At 48.5% G+C, this 16,594-nt stretch overlaps 1 protein-coding gene across 1 annotated transcript in view; it reads right to left on the reverse strand.

The window, feature by feature from the left end:
- Positions 1-16,318, reverse strand: part of DCTN2 (dynactin subunit 2) — a 65,697-nt gene extending 49,379 nt beyond the window's left edge. The window contains exon 1 of the mRNA XM_088465903.1: positions 16,006-16,318. Coding sequence (XP_088322029.1) covers positions 16,006-16,041 — 36 coding nt within the window. The 5' untranslated portion in view covers positions 16,042-16,318. The remainder of the gene's footprint in view (positions 1-16,005) is intronic.
- Between the last annotated feature and the right edge of the window lie 276 nt (positions 16,319-16,594).

The following is a 16,594-nucleotide window of genomic DNA, read 5'->3' on the forward strand; positions in this document are numbered from 1 at the left end:
ATCTAGCTTATACTTTTACTTATTAAGAAAATATGAGATATGGTAAGAACTTACCCTTGTTATCTCTATTTCTACGAAGTCCATAGGGTTCCACAGGATACCTTGGGGTATAGGTGTGACGTCAGTCGCAGGGCACCAAAGAGTTAAGCTTTCAGCCTCCCAGGATGCACTAGGTCCCCCTCCTATACCCCGCCCCCGGGCCAAGGCACCTCAGTTAGTTACCAAGCCATAGGCCGGAGGAGGAGAAGGAAGAGAGAGAACAAAGATCTGGACACATACAAGAATCACATTCTCACCAGAGGGAGACGGAAAACCGGTGACCAGAGCAAAGCCCATCTGCAGCACAGGTGCGACAGGGCGGGAGTCCTGTGGAACCCTATGGACTTCGTAGAAATAGAGATAACAAGGGTAAGTTCTTACCATATCTCATATTTTCTACTTCAGGGTCCATAGGGTATCCACAGGATACCTTGGGGATGTCCCAAAGCAGTATCCTTTAAGGGTGGGGACGCTCCTGTGCAGAAAGGAGAATCCGCCGCCCGAAGGAAGCATCCTGAGAGGCGAAGGTGTCAAACCTGTAATACCTCACGAAGGTATGGACAGAAGACCACGTAGCAGCCTTGCAGATCTGAACTGCCGAGGCACCACGTCGAGCTGCCCACGAAGGACCCACAGACCTAGTGGAATGAGCCTTCAGAGAAGGAGGGACCGGTAGGCCTTCATGAAGATAAGCTTCAGAAATAGCCATACGGATCCAGGCTGCCAAAGTTTGCTTTGAAGCAGGCCAACCCTTTTTACGGAAGCCAAAGAGGACAAACAAAGCGTCCGACTTCCTAAACGAAGAAGTGCGGTCAACATAAGTCCTTAAGGCCCGCACAACATCCAAAGAGGCCTCACCCACGGAAAGACCCGGTGAGTTAAAGGCCGGAACAACTATTTCCTCGTTAATATGAAACTGGGAAATAACTTTGGGAAGAAACTCGGGCCGAGTGCGGAGCACTGCCCTGTTCCCATAAAAAACCAAGAAAGGGGGTCTACAAGAAAGAGCCCCTAACTCAGAAACACGTCTGGCCGAAGCAATGGCCAGAAGGAAAACAGTCTTAGCTGTTAGCCATTTAAGATCCACTGAGCCCAGTGGTTCAAACGGCGGTCCTTGGAGAGCCCTCAGGACCACAGCCAAATCCCAAGGCGCCACAGGTGGAACAAAGGGCGGCTGAATGCGGAGAACACCCTGCATAAAGGTGCGCACATCCGGGATTGTAGCAATCCTACGGTGAAACCAGACAGATAGGGCCGAAACCTGTACCTTCAAAGAAGCAAGGCGAAGCCCATGATCTAGTCCCGCTTGCAGGAAGGCGAGAATCCGAGACAGACGAAACTCCCGCGGTGCATAACCTCTCGGTCGACACCACTGGAAGAACGTATGCCACACGCGATGGTATATCCTCGCGGAAGACGGTTTCCGAGCTCGTAACATGGTACGCACCACAGAGCTGGAAAACCCCCGGGACCTCAGCATGGCCGTCTCAACAGCCACGCCGTCAAAGACAGCCGAGTCAGGTCCGGGTGAAGGCAAGGACCCTGAGACAGAAGGTCCGGTCGTAGCGGCAACCGCAGAGGAATGTCCACGGACAGACCCTGAAGGTCTGAGAACCAGTGCCGTCTGGGCCACGCGGGAGCTATCAACAGGAGCGTCCCTCCTTCCTGTTTGAATTTCCGGATTACCCGTGGAAGAAGGGAGACCGGAGGGAACAGGTATGCGAACCGGAACGTCCACCGGACGGACAGAGCATCCACCAGAGACGCCCCTTCGTCTCTTGTGCGAGACCCGTACACCGGCAACTTGTTGTTGTGCCGGGACGCCATGAGGTCGATTTCTGGAAGACCCCACCTGTCCACCAGTAGTTGAAAAACGTCCGGGTGCAGGGACCATTCCCCCGGATGAACGTCCTGGCGACTTAGAAAGTCCGCCTCCCAATTGAGCACTCCCGGGATGAAGACCGCTGATATGGCCGGAAGATTGCGCTCCGCCCAAACCAGGATCCGAGAGACCTCTACGAGAGCCGCCCGACTGCGAGTTCCTCCTTGCCTGTTTATGTAGGCCACGGTGGTAGCGTTGTCCGACTGGACCTGCACCGGGCGACCCTGGAGAAACCGCTGTGCCTGCTGGAGAGCATTGAAGACCGCACGGAGTTCCAAGATATTTATTGGAAGCTCCGCTTCTGTCGGCGTCCACCTGCCCTGGAACAAGTGTGGACCCGAAACTGCTCCCCAGCCCCGAAGACTGGCGTCCGTTGTCAACAGGACCCAATTTGGAACCCAGAACGGACGTCCCTTGTTGAGGTGGGTCGTCTGTAACCACCACGTAAGGGACAGGCGAACCTCCTGGGTGAGCACAATCGTCTGGGACTTCAGAGACTGAGTCAGCCCGTTCCACTTGGACAGGATCAGGTGCTGCAGAGGTCTGGAGTGAAACTGGGCGTATTCCACCATGTCGAACACCGACACCATGGAGCCCAGTAACCTCATCGCCGAGTGTAAGGACACCCGGCGGCTGTGCAGACAACTGCGCACCCTTGACTGTAAAGCAGAGATCTTGTCCTCCGTCACGAAGATCCTTTGCTGTCCCGAGTCCAATAAGGCTCCAAGATGCAGAATCCTCCGAGACGGGATTAGAGTGGACTTCTGCCAGTTGATTAGCCAGCCGTGCCGTTGCAGCAGTGCAATGGTCAGGTCCAAGTGGCGTAACAGGAGCTCTGGAGATCCTGCCACCAATAACAGGTCGTCCAAATACGGCAACATGCGGACTCCCTGCAGCCGCAGAGAAGCCGCCATGACCGCCATCACCTTGGTGAAAACACGTGGTGCTGTTGCCAGGCCAAAAGGTAACGCCCGAAACTGGAAGTGGTCGCTGCTGATTGCAAACCTGAGGAACTGTTGATGGCGCCAAAGAATAGGGACATGCAGGTAAGCGTCCTGTATGTCCAATGACACCAAGTAGTCCCCAGGTTCCAGCGCCAGAATGATGGACCGTAGGGTCTCCATCCGAAACTTCGGGACCCGCAAAGACTTGTTGAGTGCTTTGAGGTTGAGAATCGGACGATATGACCCATTGGGTTTCTGTACCAAAAATAGATTTGAATAGAAACCCTGGCCCCTCTGGGAGAATGGAACCGCCACTATAACTCCAGCCTGGAGCATAGTGTGCAATACCTTCCGCAGCTCCGTAGCCTTGTTCCGGTCTGATGGGAGACCCGTGGTGAAGAAGCGAGCCGGGGGTCTGTGCCGGAAGGAGAGGGCGTATCCGTGGGAAACCACCTCCAGAACCCAAGTGTCTGTCGTAGTGGTCGACCAACACTGGGCGAACTGTAGCAGGCGGCCTCCCACCCTGGGATCCCCCAAAGGGAGGCCCGGACCGTCAGGCCGCAGGCTTGCCATCTGGCTTGGGGGCCGGACGTCTGGTACTCCATGCCTGCTTCCGGGGCTTGACCGATTTCTTAGGGCCAGCCTGTCGAGGAAACGACTGTGGTTTGGGCCTGCCCTGGGCCCTAGATGACCGAAAGGACGATGGTCCCGAACCAGAAGGAGCAGCGGCCGACGGGAGACAGGCAGATTTGGCTGCCGCCAGCGTGGCCACAATCTTATCCAGATCCGGACCGAAGAGAACTTCTCCGGTAAACGGCAACGCTTCCAGACCTTTCTTGGAATCTGCGTCCGCCTTCCAGGATCGCAGCCACAAGGTGCGACGAGCAGCTACCGCTGCTGAAGAAATTCTAGACACCAGAGTACTAATGTCTAGAGCCGCCTCGTTGATGTAGGTGGCCGAATCACGGAGATTGCCAATCAACTCCGCCTGATCGGCCGGACAGTCAGATTCAAAAGAAGCCTCTAATGAATCCGCCCAGCGCTCCATCGCTCTGGCAACCCAGCAAATGGCCATAGCCGGCCGTGCTGCCCCCCCAGCAAGGGAATAAGCGGACTTCAGGCAGATTTCTACCTTGCGGTCCGTAGCATCCTTAAGGGAGGACATGGATGGCATCGGCAATGTGGCACTACGGACAAGACGGGTCACGTGAGAATCCACCTGTGGAGGGGATTCCCACTTCGCAAAATAATTATCCGCGAACGGATAAGCCACCGCCAGGCGTCTCTGCGGCTGGTATCTTTTGCCCGGTTGTTTCCACGCCTCCTCTAAATGGTCCACCAACTGACCCGAAAGAGGAAAGACTGTGGCATCGCCCTTCACATCTTTGAAAAAGGCATACTTAGATTTAGCCGCTGGGGGAACTTCGTCCTCAATCACCAAGGCTGTGCGGACCGCCCGAATAAGTCCAGGAATATATACTTTGGACTTAGCATCAGCGTCCTTAGTATGGAGAGGTTCCTGATCGTAAGGATCTAGAATCTCCCCATCATCAGACGTCCCTTCGTCATCCTCATAAGGAGCGGACAGAGACGCCACCGGCCTTTTATGAGACCGCATCACAGACTCCCCTTGCAACACATCCGACAAGTGCTGTACAGAACTCGTCAGGGAGTTAACCCACGCTGGCTCCTGAGAACCCGGGAGCGGGGAAATAGGGAGACTGTGGGGTACCACCAATTGTCGTGGGAACCCCTGCATGGGTGACGACACCACAGACTGCTGGGACAAACCCATCGGAGTAAACGCGGGCTGCGGAGCTAACTGGCCCACTAAAGCTGTTAACGCCTGAGCGAAACAAGCCCAGGGCGGCTCCTGTACCGGTGCTGTAACCGTAATAGGCCGCGCCATGGACAAACACTGCCGGCAAAGGCCCTCCGCGCTACCCTCCCCCTCCGCTAACGGTACTTTGCACGTGGTACACTGTAGCCGGAGGGGAAAATCACTTTCAGACATGATGGCACCACGTATGTGACCTCTCTCACCAATTAAGTATTAAATAGGCGAGAGACCACCCTGCAGCACCGCACCGCAAGGGCTTTAGCAGAAAGAACAGGGACAGTAATAAAGCTGACAGTTTAGAGAAGGAAAGATTACAGGCAGCAGCGCTAGCACAGTCACATACAATGTAGAAAAATAACAATTCCTGCACTAACAGCGCTGATCACTCAACTACACAGACACAGGGCCTGGTAGGACACAGCGCTGCATACATAGACCTGACCACAGCGGAGGAGAGGTATGCGGGGGGACCCAGACCACGATGCTTCCGTCCAGCGCTTCCAGCAGCGTTCACCATGCGTTCTGGAGAAGATGGCCGCCGAGGAGCAGAGAGGAGGCTGGCCTGGGGGAGGAGCGCTGCCACAGGACCAGTCGGCAGCATGCAGAGAGGGCTGTGTGCAGCGGGGGAGGCGCCGGCTGTGAGACAGGGAAGGCGCGCTCCCCTGGCATGCATTTAACCCCTGGGACGCCGCAGCGCTACCGCTCTGCTGCGGTCCGCTGTCCCAGGGGGTAGTGGAAGCGCAGGTTGGTCGCCTGGCTCCACGCTGCAGCCAGTCCCCAGGGAGCCCCCTGCCTGGGGACTTAGGACCATGTGATCAGCGGGGACCCACCGCGGGACCCCGCTGCTTACCTCTGTCCCCCTTGAATCCGGCCATGGTCCGGAGCATCTGGGGTCACCGCTAGCTGTGACCCCAGACGCCCACCAGCATCCCCGGATCAGTACCGGCGTTCTGGTACCGGCGGGGTGTAGGGAAGACAGCATGGACGTCAGGACTGACTGTCCATGCTGTTCATCCAGATGTGCAGCCACAGCTGCATGAAGAAAAAGCTTCAGGGGCTCTTCTAGCCCCCACTCCAACAGGTGCACCCGACTCCGGCCGGGCACCAAACTAAACTGAGGTGCCTTGGCCCGGGGGCGGGGTATAGGAGGGGGACCTAGTGCATCCTGGGAGGCTGAAAGCTTAACTCTTTGGTGCCCTGCGACTGACGTCACACCTATACCCCAAGGTATCCTGTGGATACCCTATGAACCCTGAAGTAGAAAATTGCTTTTCTTTTTTTGTTTATACGTATGTATATTGACATTACGGAAAATATAGCAATGAAGGCACATGATGACGATTAACTGAGCCATATGACACTCATAATGAACACAGACTTTCCACCCTACAGGGCGTCCAAAGGATATTTGAATTCACACTGAAAAATTAATCTGTTAACCTGCAATTTCCACGGATTTAACCTTCATACTGCATTATATACACCTTTGTTTATGTTCAATCCATGAATCTTATGTCCTTCAAATGTATCTCCTTTTCACATTTTAAGTATACTTGTCTCTCAATAAAAATATTGTTTAAAAAATAGATTGGCAATAGTGTTCATTCTAGCACTCTGCACCTGTCACAACCAGTGCAGTTACCTGCCTAGGATGTCACTCTCTGCTCTGGTGCTTCTAGCACACGCTGGTCTGTAATCAGAAGTTTTTTCCATCAGCTAGAAGCACCAGAGAAGAGAGCGACACCTCAGGAAGGAAAGAGGAACTGCATGGACTGAGACAGGTGCAGGGTGCTAGAATGAACACTACTAGCACCAAGCCAGCTATATGCACTTGTTTTAATACGACTTGCCGGTGATCTAACAGACTTCATAATTGTCTCCTATGTCTCTCCTGTCTGTACTAGTAATGTCCCTCCAAACACTAATGGAGATTTCTGCTCATACTATGTCCCTTCCTCAAGATAATCTGTACATAGTATAAATTAAAGTCCCTAGTAGGCATCTGTCCATTTGTTCAGGCTACAGCCACTGGATGGATTTTTATACAGTTTTCACTATTCAGTATAGCATTTGTCAAAGAAGGTTTACATTAATGTATGACAAAAGGGAGCAGAGCAGTGACGATTTTAGTGTAACAAGTCAATGAAAGAACGGTCGTCTGAACCCTTTCTTGCCTTACGCTGCCTAAACCGTTAAAAATATATCACAACGATGACATTTTAGATCATGTAGAGATTGCTACATATTATCCGGTTTCTACAGAAAAATTGATGTAAGCCCTGTTTGCTATTTCCCTTTTGTTACCGTTCAGATTTAATTTATGTGAAACACAATTCTTTAATTTCAAATGAGTCCAATTCCCGGCATGACAATAAATAATTCACAGGGACAGACACTTAACGTGGCTGGAGTTGACCTATGTGAAGACTGTTTTGCTCATAGACAACTTTACATGGCCCTTTTGTGTGTCACATCAAAACTAAATCTTTTCATGTTGACGTCAGGAGGAAAAATGACTAATGTTGTCTACGCTGCAGTCTTATAAGACCTCGGTTAAATTAAAAAAAATAAAAGAGACTATCGCTGTAAATCCAAAATTGCTCCCATGCAAAGCCAGGGCGGGTTGCTAGTAAAATATAATGGTAATATGACAGTGCTCAGCGTACTGACTGACTCCTTCCATTGTGCAGAGGAGGTGGTCACATGATACACCCGCAAGTTCGCTTCCCTGGTCATCAGCGCAACAACATGACCCGACAACTCTGCTTCTGCTCCCAGCTGTCATGGACCTATTACAAAGTCGGCATGCATCCTCCAGGACCTAGTCTTGTTTTCATGACGGAGACCATTGCCTGCCATTTCGGGGTAAAAGTCACACTAGAGCGAGTTAAAGAGAATACGTACTGAAATAGGATCACTTGATATAACGGGTGATATAAAATTACCATCCTGCATGACACTTTAAAGGATTCCTTTTAACGACAGGAATACAATATAATATAATAAAATTGTTGTAAACATAGCAATATAAATTTTCTTTTGTAAGAGTGAGGTCAGCTAACAAAAAAAATTATAATTTAAAACACAAGTAGAATTGATTGATGCTATGAAATATTAGACACTAATGGTTACTATCTTCAGTAAAAATCATCCTACTCACTGCCAGTAAGACAACACTGAAAGCACTTACTAATGATTCTACATAAGCCGACTCCCTGAAGCTCATAATATGAATAACAACAAATAACAGGAACACTAGGATGAGCAATGCAACATTTAGAGAAACAGTGATAGATATATAAAAAATGGTTTTTGAGTTTTGTTCCAAGCCCTTCATCAAAAACAAAGGTCAAACATAAGGCTGTGTACACACCAAAACGTCATCGGCACAATATGTAGTTTCCAGGTAAAGCCAATGCATATCGTAGCGTTCCCGCTAGGCTGTTTCAGCAGAGCAGAGCGCCCTGCCCTAGTTGTGAAGGGCAAAAAGCACCCTACCGTCCAGCGCTGCGCCCCTGCTGAAACAGCCTGCGGGTTTTGTCCTCCACCCGCGGGTCCGTAAGTGCCGGGCACCCCCCCAAGAGGGACGAAAAGTCATAAAGACACGCCAACTTTTAATTGGCCATGCCCCCTTATTGGGCGCATGCAGAAGCGCCCTTGCTCTAGGTTCAGCGCCCTGCCTGCCGCCGGACCTAGAGTGAACACTACATATCGTTTAGTGTGTACCATCAATTGCACGTTCCCGCGGGTTGTACACAACATCTTTTGGCTGGCCGTGCTGCACGGTGAATCAGAAGAGGTTGTGTACGATGCATGGTACATAGCTCCACCAAAAAACTGCATCGTGCAGTGTGTATGCACGGCACAATATATCATTTTGTTGGCCGCCGGATCGGCAGGAAACACAATTTTCTGTTGTGTACCCAGCCTAAGACTTGATAAAGCCACCAAAGAGTCTGTTCTCTGGTTTAGTAACAAGGACAACATTCAGCAAGCATTTAAAAGAACATAAAGATAGATCTCAACATGCCTTTATACCAATCTATGCAAACATTTTCTAAGTGCCACTTTGTAGGATATATGCTCACCTGGGGCTCATCCAGAGTTTGCCTCTATATCGCAAAAACAACTCACCGAAACATACAGAGGCAAGTGGATTCAGTGCTCAGAGATCCTGGACCCAACTAATGGGCGAGCAAATGGAGTTTGAGTTGCTGAAGGGGAAAAGAAAAAGGGAGTGGAGCACTGGTGACCTGGATGGTGCTGAGGTAGAAGAAGAGGGTGGGGGGCCCTGCCTATAAGAGCTTACATAATAAAAGGAAGGGGTGAACAGTTGTACTAGGGTGAACTAGGAAAGATATTTAGCAAATGCGATAAGAAGAACAGTGTTGAGTTATCAGGAGGGCTTTACTAAAAAGGTACATTTTAAGGGCGCATTTGAAACTGGGAAGACTTTCAGAGAGTCTGACTGGGTAAGAGGGTGAGCTCCATAGGTTGTGGCACCTCAAGCAAAATCTTGGAGGCGAGCGTGAGATAAAGTGACCAAGCTCAAGTAGATATCTAGGTTAAAGGAGGAGTGGAGAGGGTGGGAGGGAGTGTAGAGAGAGATGTGGCTAGAGTTGTAGGAAGTGATTTAAGGCTTTGTAAGTGAGTTTGAATTGGAGTTTGAGCTGGATGCGAAGCAGGTTGCAAAGGGGAGAGTCACACTCTGTACAGCAGGAGAGAAAAAAGTGACACAAGTAGGATCATTGAGAATAGATGAAAGTTGAGAGGAGGATGTTTCAGTAGTCCAGGCAGGAAAGTATGACTGTGAATGGGAGTTTTGATTGCATCTGTGGTAAAACCGGGCCAGATTCTGGCAATTTTCCATAGCTGGAAGCGACGACATTAATGCTGGCCATACACTGGACGATTGAACACACAATTTGGGCAGTTTCTACAGGTTGGACAGACCGATCATTTGAAAATAGTTGTATTTTGAGTCTTCTGCAACCCCGATGTGCGTCCCCGCCGTCGTCTAGTTGGATCGCAGATCAGATGCTTTTGCAGAGAGATCTCAACTGATCGTGTAGGAATTGACACACACTATGTGATTGATCAAATCGTATGGTCTTATGTGAAATAGTTGCATTTTAAATACAAATCGTCCTGCATCTGAAGTGAAGAATTTTCAAGTGAAATCGTAAAACTGATCTGACCAACTTTTGAATCTCACCGTGTATGGCTACCATTAGAGATGGTCTTAATATGGGGAGTGAAGTAGAGAGCAGAGTCGAGGATAATAGAGGCAGCAAACTTGGGGAACAGACAAGAGGGCGATGTTTTTGACAGTGAAAAACGGGCAGTGATGGAGGGACCCTGGAAGGGGGAAAAAACAGTAAGTTCAGCCTTGGACATGTCAAGTTTCAGGAAGCACTAGGACATCCAGGATGAGATGGCAGACGGGACATTGGAGAAGCTTGATAGGATGGCGGAAGAGAAGGGGGTAGATTTTTGTGTATCAGCTTATAGATGGTATTGAAGATCTGTTAAGTTTTCCAAGGGAGGAAGTATAGAGGAAGAACAGAAGGAGACTTTTGCATGTACGGCAGTATTATTAGCGGAATGGGTATGAAATACCGCCGGCCGCATGGTTCGATTCCCATCAGCGGCAGCCCGACAGGAGCAGAGTGCGACGCAGCGGAAGCCCGACAGCGCTGGAGATCCCGATCGTGGATAGGTAAGTATCCACTAACCTAACCTAACCCTCCTTAGGGGTGCCTAACCCTAACTTCCCCCCCAAGTGCCTAACCCTAATCCCCCCTCTAAGTGCCTAACCCTAACCACCCCCTTCCCTGCTACCTAACCCTAACCCTCCCGGGGGGGTGCCTAACCCTAAGTCCCCCCCGGGAGCCCTAAACCTAACCCTCCCCCCCACGGCTGTCCGCTCGCGGCGCCCGGCATCACTACGATCGTGATGCCGGGCGCCGTTCTCCCGGCGTCGGGGAAATGCGGGCGTCTACATCTAGATGCCCGGCATTTCACCCTTGCCGGGATAAGCCAGTCGGGAAGCCGGCTGCCGGTATATAGGCAGTCGGCTTCCCGATTGCTTCCCTTATTAGCAACTCACATTTAGTCACATTTACCATGGCAAAGGAAATTAGAACAAGATGCAAAAACAAGACAAAAGTATTAAGTTGGCTTGGCTTGCCCTTAAAAGAAGAAATGAAAATGTGCTTTATTGCTGTGGACAGATAACAAATATCACTGTAATAATGTGAATAGATTGCAGCAGGCAGATTACAATAGTATTAGCAGGATCGGAAGAGATTCAGACGCGGCTGCAGATTGTTATCAGTTTTGAATCAGGGGTAGAGCATCTATAGTGATACGCTTACTAACAGGCACATATGCATCCTGGCAAAGGTTAGCATGGGACACATTTTGCACAAATATGCCATTACTCTAGTTTGCCTGCATTATATGCCCCTCTCTAATCCCTGTCCAATTCCACTTAGCGCAAGGGGTTGTAAGACCAACATGTGCCTCATTCAGCATTATTAAGACATTTTTAATTTGCATGTGGTTGAAAAAAAAAAAAAAAAAGACGCATATTCCATTTCTGCCCAAATGTACATTAAACCAATTATGATCTGCTACTGGACATAATCATGCAGTAGGGACATCCTTATAGTCAAAAGCAACACAGATAACTTCCCAAACATCCATTGACAAAACATTTTTCATTGGTATCTGTCCAGTGACTATATAACTACACCCAATTTATGTGTGTCTTCACATGAAAGCACAGAGGATAGCCTTAAAGAATTTTGGACATAGCTGTTTTTTTAAAACCTACAAGCCAACTGCCTTAAAATGCCTGTTTAACATGTTGTATTTGGTCATTAATACAAAATCTATTTAATTTCACATACCCGAATATATACACTGGGCTCAATTCAATTCAGCGCGATGCTGAATAGCCTCGGGGAGGGATCTCCCGAAGCTATTCAATCCACCATGCTCTTTGGTGCTCCAGTTGCCAGTTAAGGCCCGTATTCAATTAGCGGAGAAAAGTCTTAATCCGCGAAAAAGTATTGCGGATGACGTCATTTCGCCAGGCGGAAACTTTTCGCCGTATTCAATTCCAAAGACTTTTCGTGTACGCGGAAAGTCAATGCAATGTAATAGGTGAAAAAGTTTTGCCTATGAATAGCAGGCGGAAAAAAGTGCAGAATTGTGGTTTTGGGGTGCAAAGGTGCGGAAACCACTCTGTACCCTTGGGACAGCCCCCCCAAAGGATAACTGCGCCAAAAAAAATAAGGACCACCCCAACAAAAAAAGAAAAAAGGACTTTAAAATGGGGTCGAAAAAGTACAAAGTGGGGGTACACACATTAAAAATAGCAAAATAGACTTTGGGGGGTCTGCAGGTATGGGGTAGGTGTTTTTTGATTGCAGGTACTTGCTGAAGGTGCGTTTTTGATGTCACTTAAAACTTGTCTTTAGCAAATTTAAACCATGCTAACACCTATTTTCAAGTACAACAAATTTGATAGGACTACTTATTTTCTCGAAAAAATACTGCTTAATGCTATTCTTCACCACTTGTGCAAAGACACTGTATAGAGGCAATTGAAAGCACTTAAGTACCCCAAATAGCTTCAGGGGGCTATTCGGGGACATCTATACTGAACCCCAATATTAGTGCATCTTTTGGGGGGTTTTAGGCTGATTTGCCCACCTCTGACAGCACTTTTCCCCTGTTTGAGTTTCGCCAGGACACGATTTTGCGTCCTTTGGAATTGAATACGGAGAACAAAAGGGACACGCACTAAAAGTTTTCGCGTCCAAAACACATGATGTAGGCAAAAAGTCTGGCAGGCGGAAAAGTACTGCGGGTGCGAAACTAATTGAATAAGGGCATAAGTCGGTGGAAGCGTGTTCTCGCGACTTAACCTGGGTGTTTAGTCGCAAGAAACGGCATTCTCCGACTAAAGTGCGGGCCGTCTGGATGATAGCACAGTGCTAAGCAGGAACCAGCCGCGCGGCAGGCATTTGGTCGGATTTCTCCTCGCCCCCTCAGGGGGGTGTGAGAAAAAAATACTTTAGTGGGACCAAACAGCGCAGTGAATTGAATAGCTCTGGGAGCTCCCTCCTGGGGCTATGCAGCATCGCGCTGAATTGAATCGAGCCCACTGGGTAGTATACGGACTCACAGTACACTGCTATGAGATCAGATAGCATCACCGATTTATTTAGGACACAAGTTATCAAATTTACAGAAGACAGTGAGCACTGTAAGGAATTTTTTACCTCTAAAGACCAGGAGCCATATGTAATAACTTCTGGTTTGCCAAAGTTCTGATGTTTCAGTGTGTAGGGTATAAAAAAAAAAAAAATTAGGTCAAAATCAATATGGTTTTGCTTTTAAGAAATTGTCACTTCAAATCTTGCAGCTAAATCTACAAAACAGCAATTTTGGCAACCTGGAGGCTGTTACTTTTGTCCACTGGTGGCCTTTAGAGGAGAAAATACCTTACAGCAGGTACCACAGTCTTTAAATTTCATAATTATACTCACAGAACCCTAAAACTAAAAATTTCCATTAATCCACCATGACTTAAGGTGCATACACACGTAACGATTTGTAACCAACGATTCTCTGTCAGATTTTCCCTTGAAAAATGTAAAGCTTTTTGAAGTGTAACAAACATTTTTTTGAATGATGAACGCATAATGTTCCTTCCCTTAATGAAGATCGTCATGTAGGACAGTCTGAAATGGACGATGAACGATAACTACAAACGGGAGTGCGCATTAGTGATTATCGTTCATCGTTATAACTCATAAACGGAACGATTTTACGATGACATCATTATCGACTAACCGTTAAAAAAATCGTTACGTGTGCATGCACCTTTACTCACAGTAGTCAGTAGTATGCTAGCTACTACATTGGGCTATTTCCCATAGTAAATAAATATAATCATAACTACAGGCTGTATTCTCTGAAACAAACTGCTGAACCTCATGCTGTTTTATTTAGTTAGTTATACAGTACCGTAATGCATGCACCTAGACTGAGATATTTCATGTGTGCACCTCTTTTGCCTTATACACTAAATCACAGGGCCAAGGCTTCCCTATGACCGTCACTGTACTAGGAGCCTGATTGAGAGATGGACGCAGTTTGAGCGATTGGTCTTCTGCGCATGCAAAGTTTGATTTCCAATGTAGCTCACAGTGAGGATTTATTCACAAAGTGACTGGCAGACAGGGACAGTTTGTGGGCAGCAACGAACCCTCCTGAGGTGGCAAGTAGAAATGTGTGTAAACTCTGGTTTTGGTGCCATAACCACTGACTTTGAATATGTTTAGACGCTTTACGCGGGATACACCCGGTCTCTTGGAGCCAGACAAGCGTGACAATTAATGGGCACTCAAAAACAACTGAATTGCCCCATCAGGCACCAATTAATTACAGACATCCAAAAAAAACCACACAATTAATTTCCCCCTATTCAGTTCTCTGATGCAGCCGTTGTTACCAACATGATTTAGTCTGTGCAATCTCCTTAATGAAGCAGCACAAATTCCCTATACCAGTGGTTCCCAAACTGGGTGCCACGGACTGGTGTTCCATGACCAAATCAAGTCAATGTGATAGGGAAAACCAGTATTGGTCACTACTAATCATAAAATATGTAGCCAAACTAAAGTACAACCCTGTCCACCAGCACATACCCAGCATAAGGATGACAGGTAAGCACAATTTTCTTAATTCAATATTTTTTTTCTGAGTTTCTCAATAAGAAACTTTTGGCCTAGTGGTGCAGTGAAAAATAAATGCTGCTACTCTAGGACAGTGATTTCCAACCTTAGTTGGGGTGGGAGCTACTTGAGAAAAATGAGATGTCTTGAAGAGCCACATTTTCTTTTTGAAAACTAAAATCTGGCTAATAACTAAATGCATTGTTGTTTTTCTATGAAAAAATGTGGTTATTAGCCAGATATTAGCTTTCAAAAATAAAATGTGGAGAGCTGTCAGCAGGGACTGGATGGGACAGTGGATGGCCAGTCCCCACATCCCCTTTCAAAGTGCCTGACTCTACAGGGGGGTATCCACTAGACGATAAAGTTGAACGATTGAACGATAATGATAACATCGTTTGAACATCGTTTGCAAATCGTGCAGTAATTGTTTCTAACGATGTACGATGCGCGCTCCCGCTGGTCGTTTGATCGTCTCCTCCATCGACCGAACATGCAGGTCAATGTCACTTGATTGTTTACACATCGTTTACGCTGAACGATCAAACGATGAACCACTATCTGCCTACTATAGCTGAAAGCTCTCAATCACAGATTAAAACAACATAGTTTATTGTTAGATCTTTAGCAAATCTTTTGCAAATTGTTCAGAGTGGAAGATCATATTTCAAGGGAAACTTCAAGGGAAAATCGTTAAGAGGTTGGACAGGAATAAATTCGTCTAGTGGATGCCCCCCATACGTCTGATGCCCGAGAGCTGGCAGCAGGATGCCCGGGGCTGTGCAGGCGAAACTGTGGATGGCCAGGTCCCACACTCCCTCCAAACAAGTGCCCGATGTCTCTAATGGGTCTATTTACTAAGCAGTGTTAGGAAACAGAGTGAAAAGTGATAAGTCTATGATAAGGTACCAGCCAATCAGCTCCCAACTGCCATTTTTCAAACACAGCCTGTGAGATGGAAGTTGGAAGGTGATTGGCTGGCACCTTATCACTTTGTCTCCTAACACTGCTTAGTAAATAGACCCCTTAATTCGATCAGCATCGAGGTTGCTGGCAGTGCCCGTCATGCACTGCCGCCACACAACACACGCCCTATGCACAGCTTGCACGCTGTCAGCCAACTTCCATAAGGAGAGCGCCCACAGTAAAGTGAGCCACCACGCTTGCGGCCTCAAGCTTCCTGTGGCTCGCGAACGACGGTTTGGCGACTGCGGCTCTAGGATGCCTTGATTCATGATAGTTTGTGAACCATGCCCTATAGTGTTTCCCAATGGTCCTGCCAAGGCTCCCCAATGGGCCACTTATTTACCAAGTGTAATTGTCACCAGACACTGGGAGTGCCCAGCGGCTTACACTCATAGCTGTGGTGGAAGTAGAAGTCCCAGGATAACCTGCCCGGCTGTAGCTATACAGAAGCAGAAAGAAAACGCATGATAACTGATAGGCCGAGGTGTCAGTAACCGGCACACTGCAGCCAATACCAGGCAGACGGGGTGAATGCATATGCCAGGGCAGCAGGAGGCCGGAGTCTGGGCGCTGGGTACTTACGATGCCGGGCAGGTCGGCGTACTTGGGGTCGGCCATGTCTGCTGCTGTGTACGCGGACAGGAGGGCGCGGTCACTGCGGCGGCGGCGGCGGGGGATGACTGGGGCTTTCTGCACAATGCGCGGATACACCGAGCTGCCCGTACAGAGCGAGTCACCCGCTGTCAGGAATAGGTGACACCGAACAGCACAGCCTCTGGGAGAGCGGCCAGGGCCGTTACCGAGCACCAGGTACCGGCAGATGGAACCCTCGCGAGAGAAAGAGAGGCCCTTACGGGATCACGTCACACCGGGCGGTGCTGACCGGGAAATGTAGTCTCCTCTCCAGCAGCAGCTTTCTTATCATGCGTGTTATTACCGTGCATAGAGTGGGCAATAATTGGCCCTCCAGCTATTGTTGAACTACAAATACCAGCAAGCTTGCAACAGTTTTAGCAAGGCCAAATAGTAAAGCTGTTGCTGGGCATGCTGGGATATGTAGTTGTACAACATCTGGGGGGACGCTTATTGCTCACCCCTATATTATGCATAGCACAGTAATAATGATGCCAGTTACTGCATCTGCATAGTAATAGTACATTTACCGTATATG

The sequence above is a fragment of the Taudactylus pleione genome, unplaced genomic scaffold (genome assembly GCF_031769625.1).
Source record: "Taudactylus pleione unplaced genomic scaffold, aTauple2 ptg000065l, whole genome shotgun sequence".
Taxonomy (NCBI): Eukaryota; Metazoa; Chordata; class Amphibia; order Anura; family Myobatrachidae; genus Taudactylus; species Taudactylus pleione.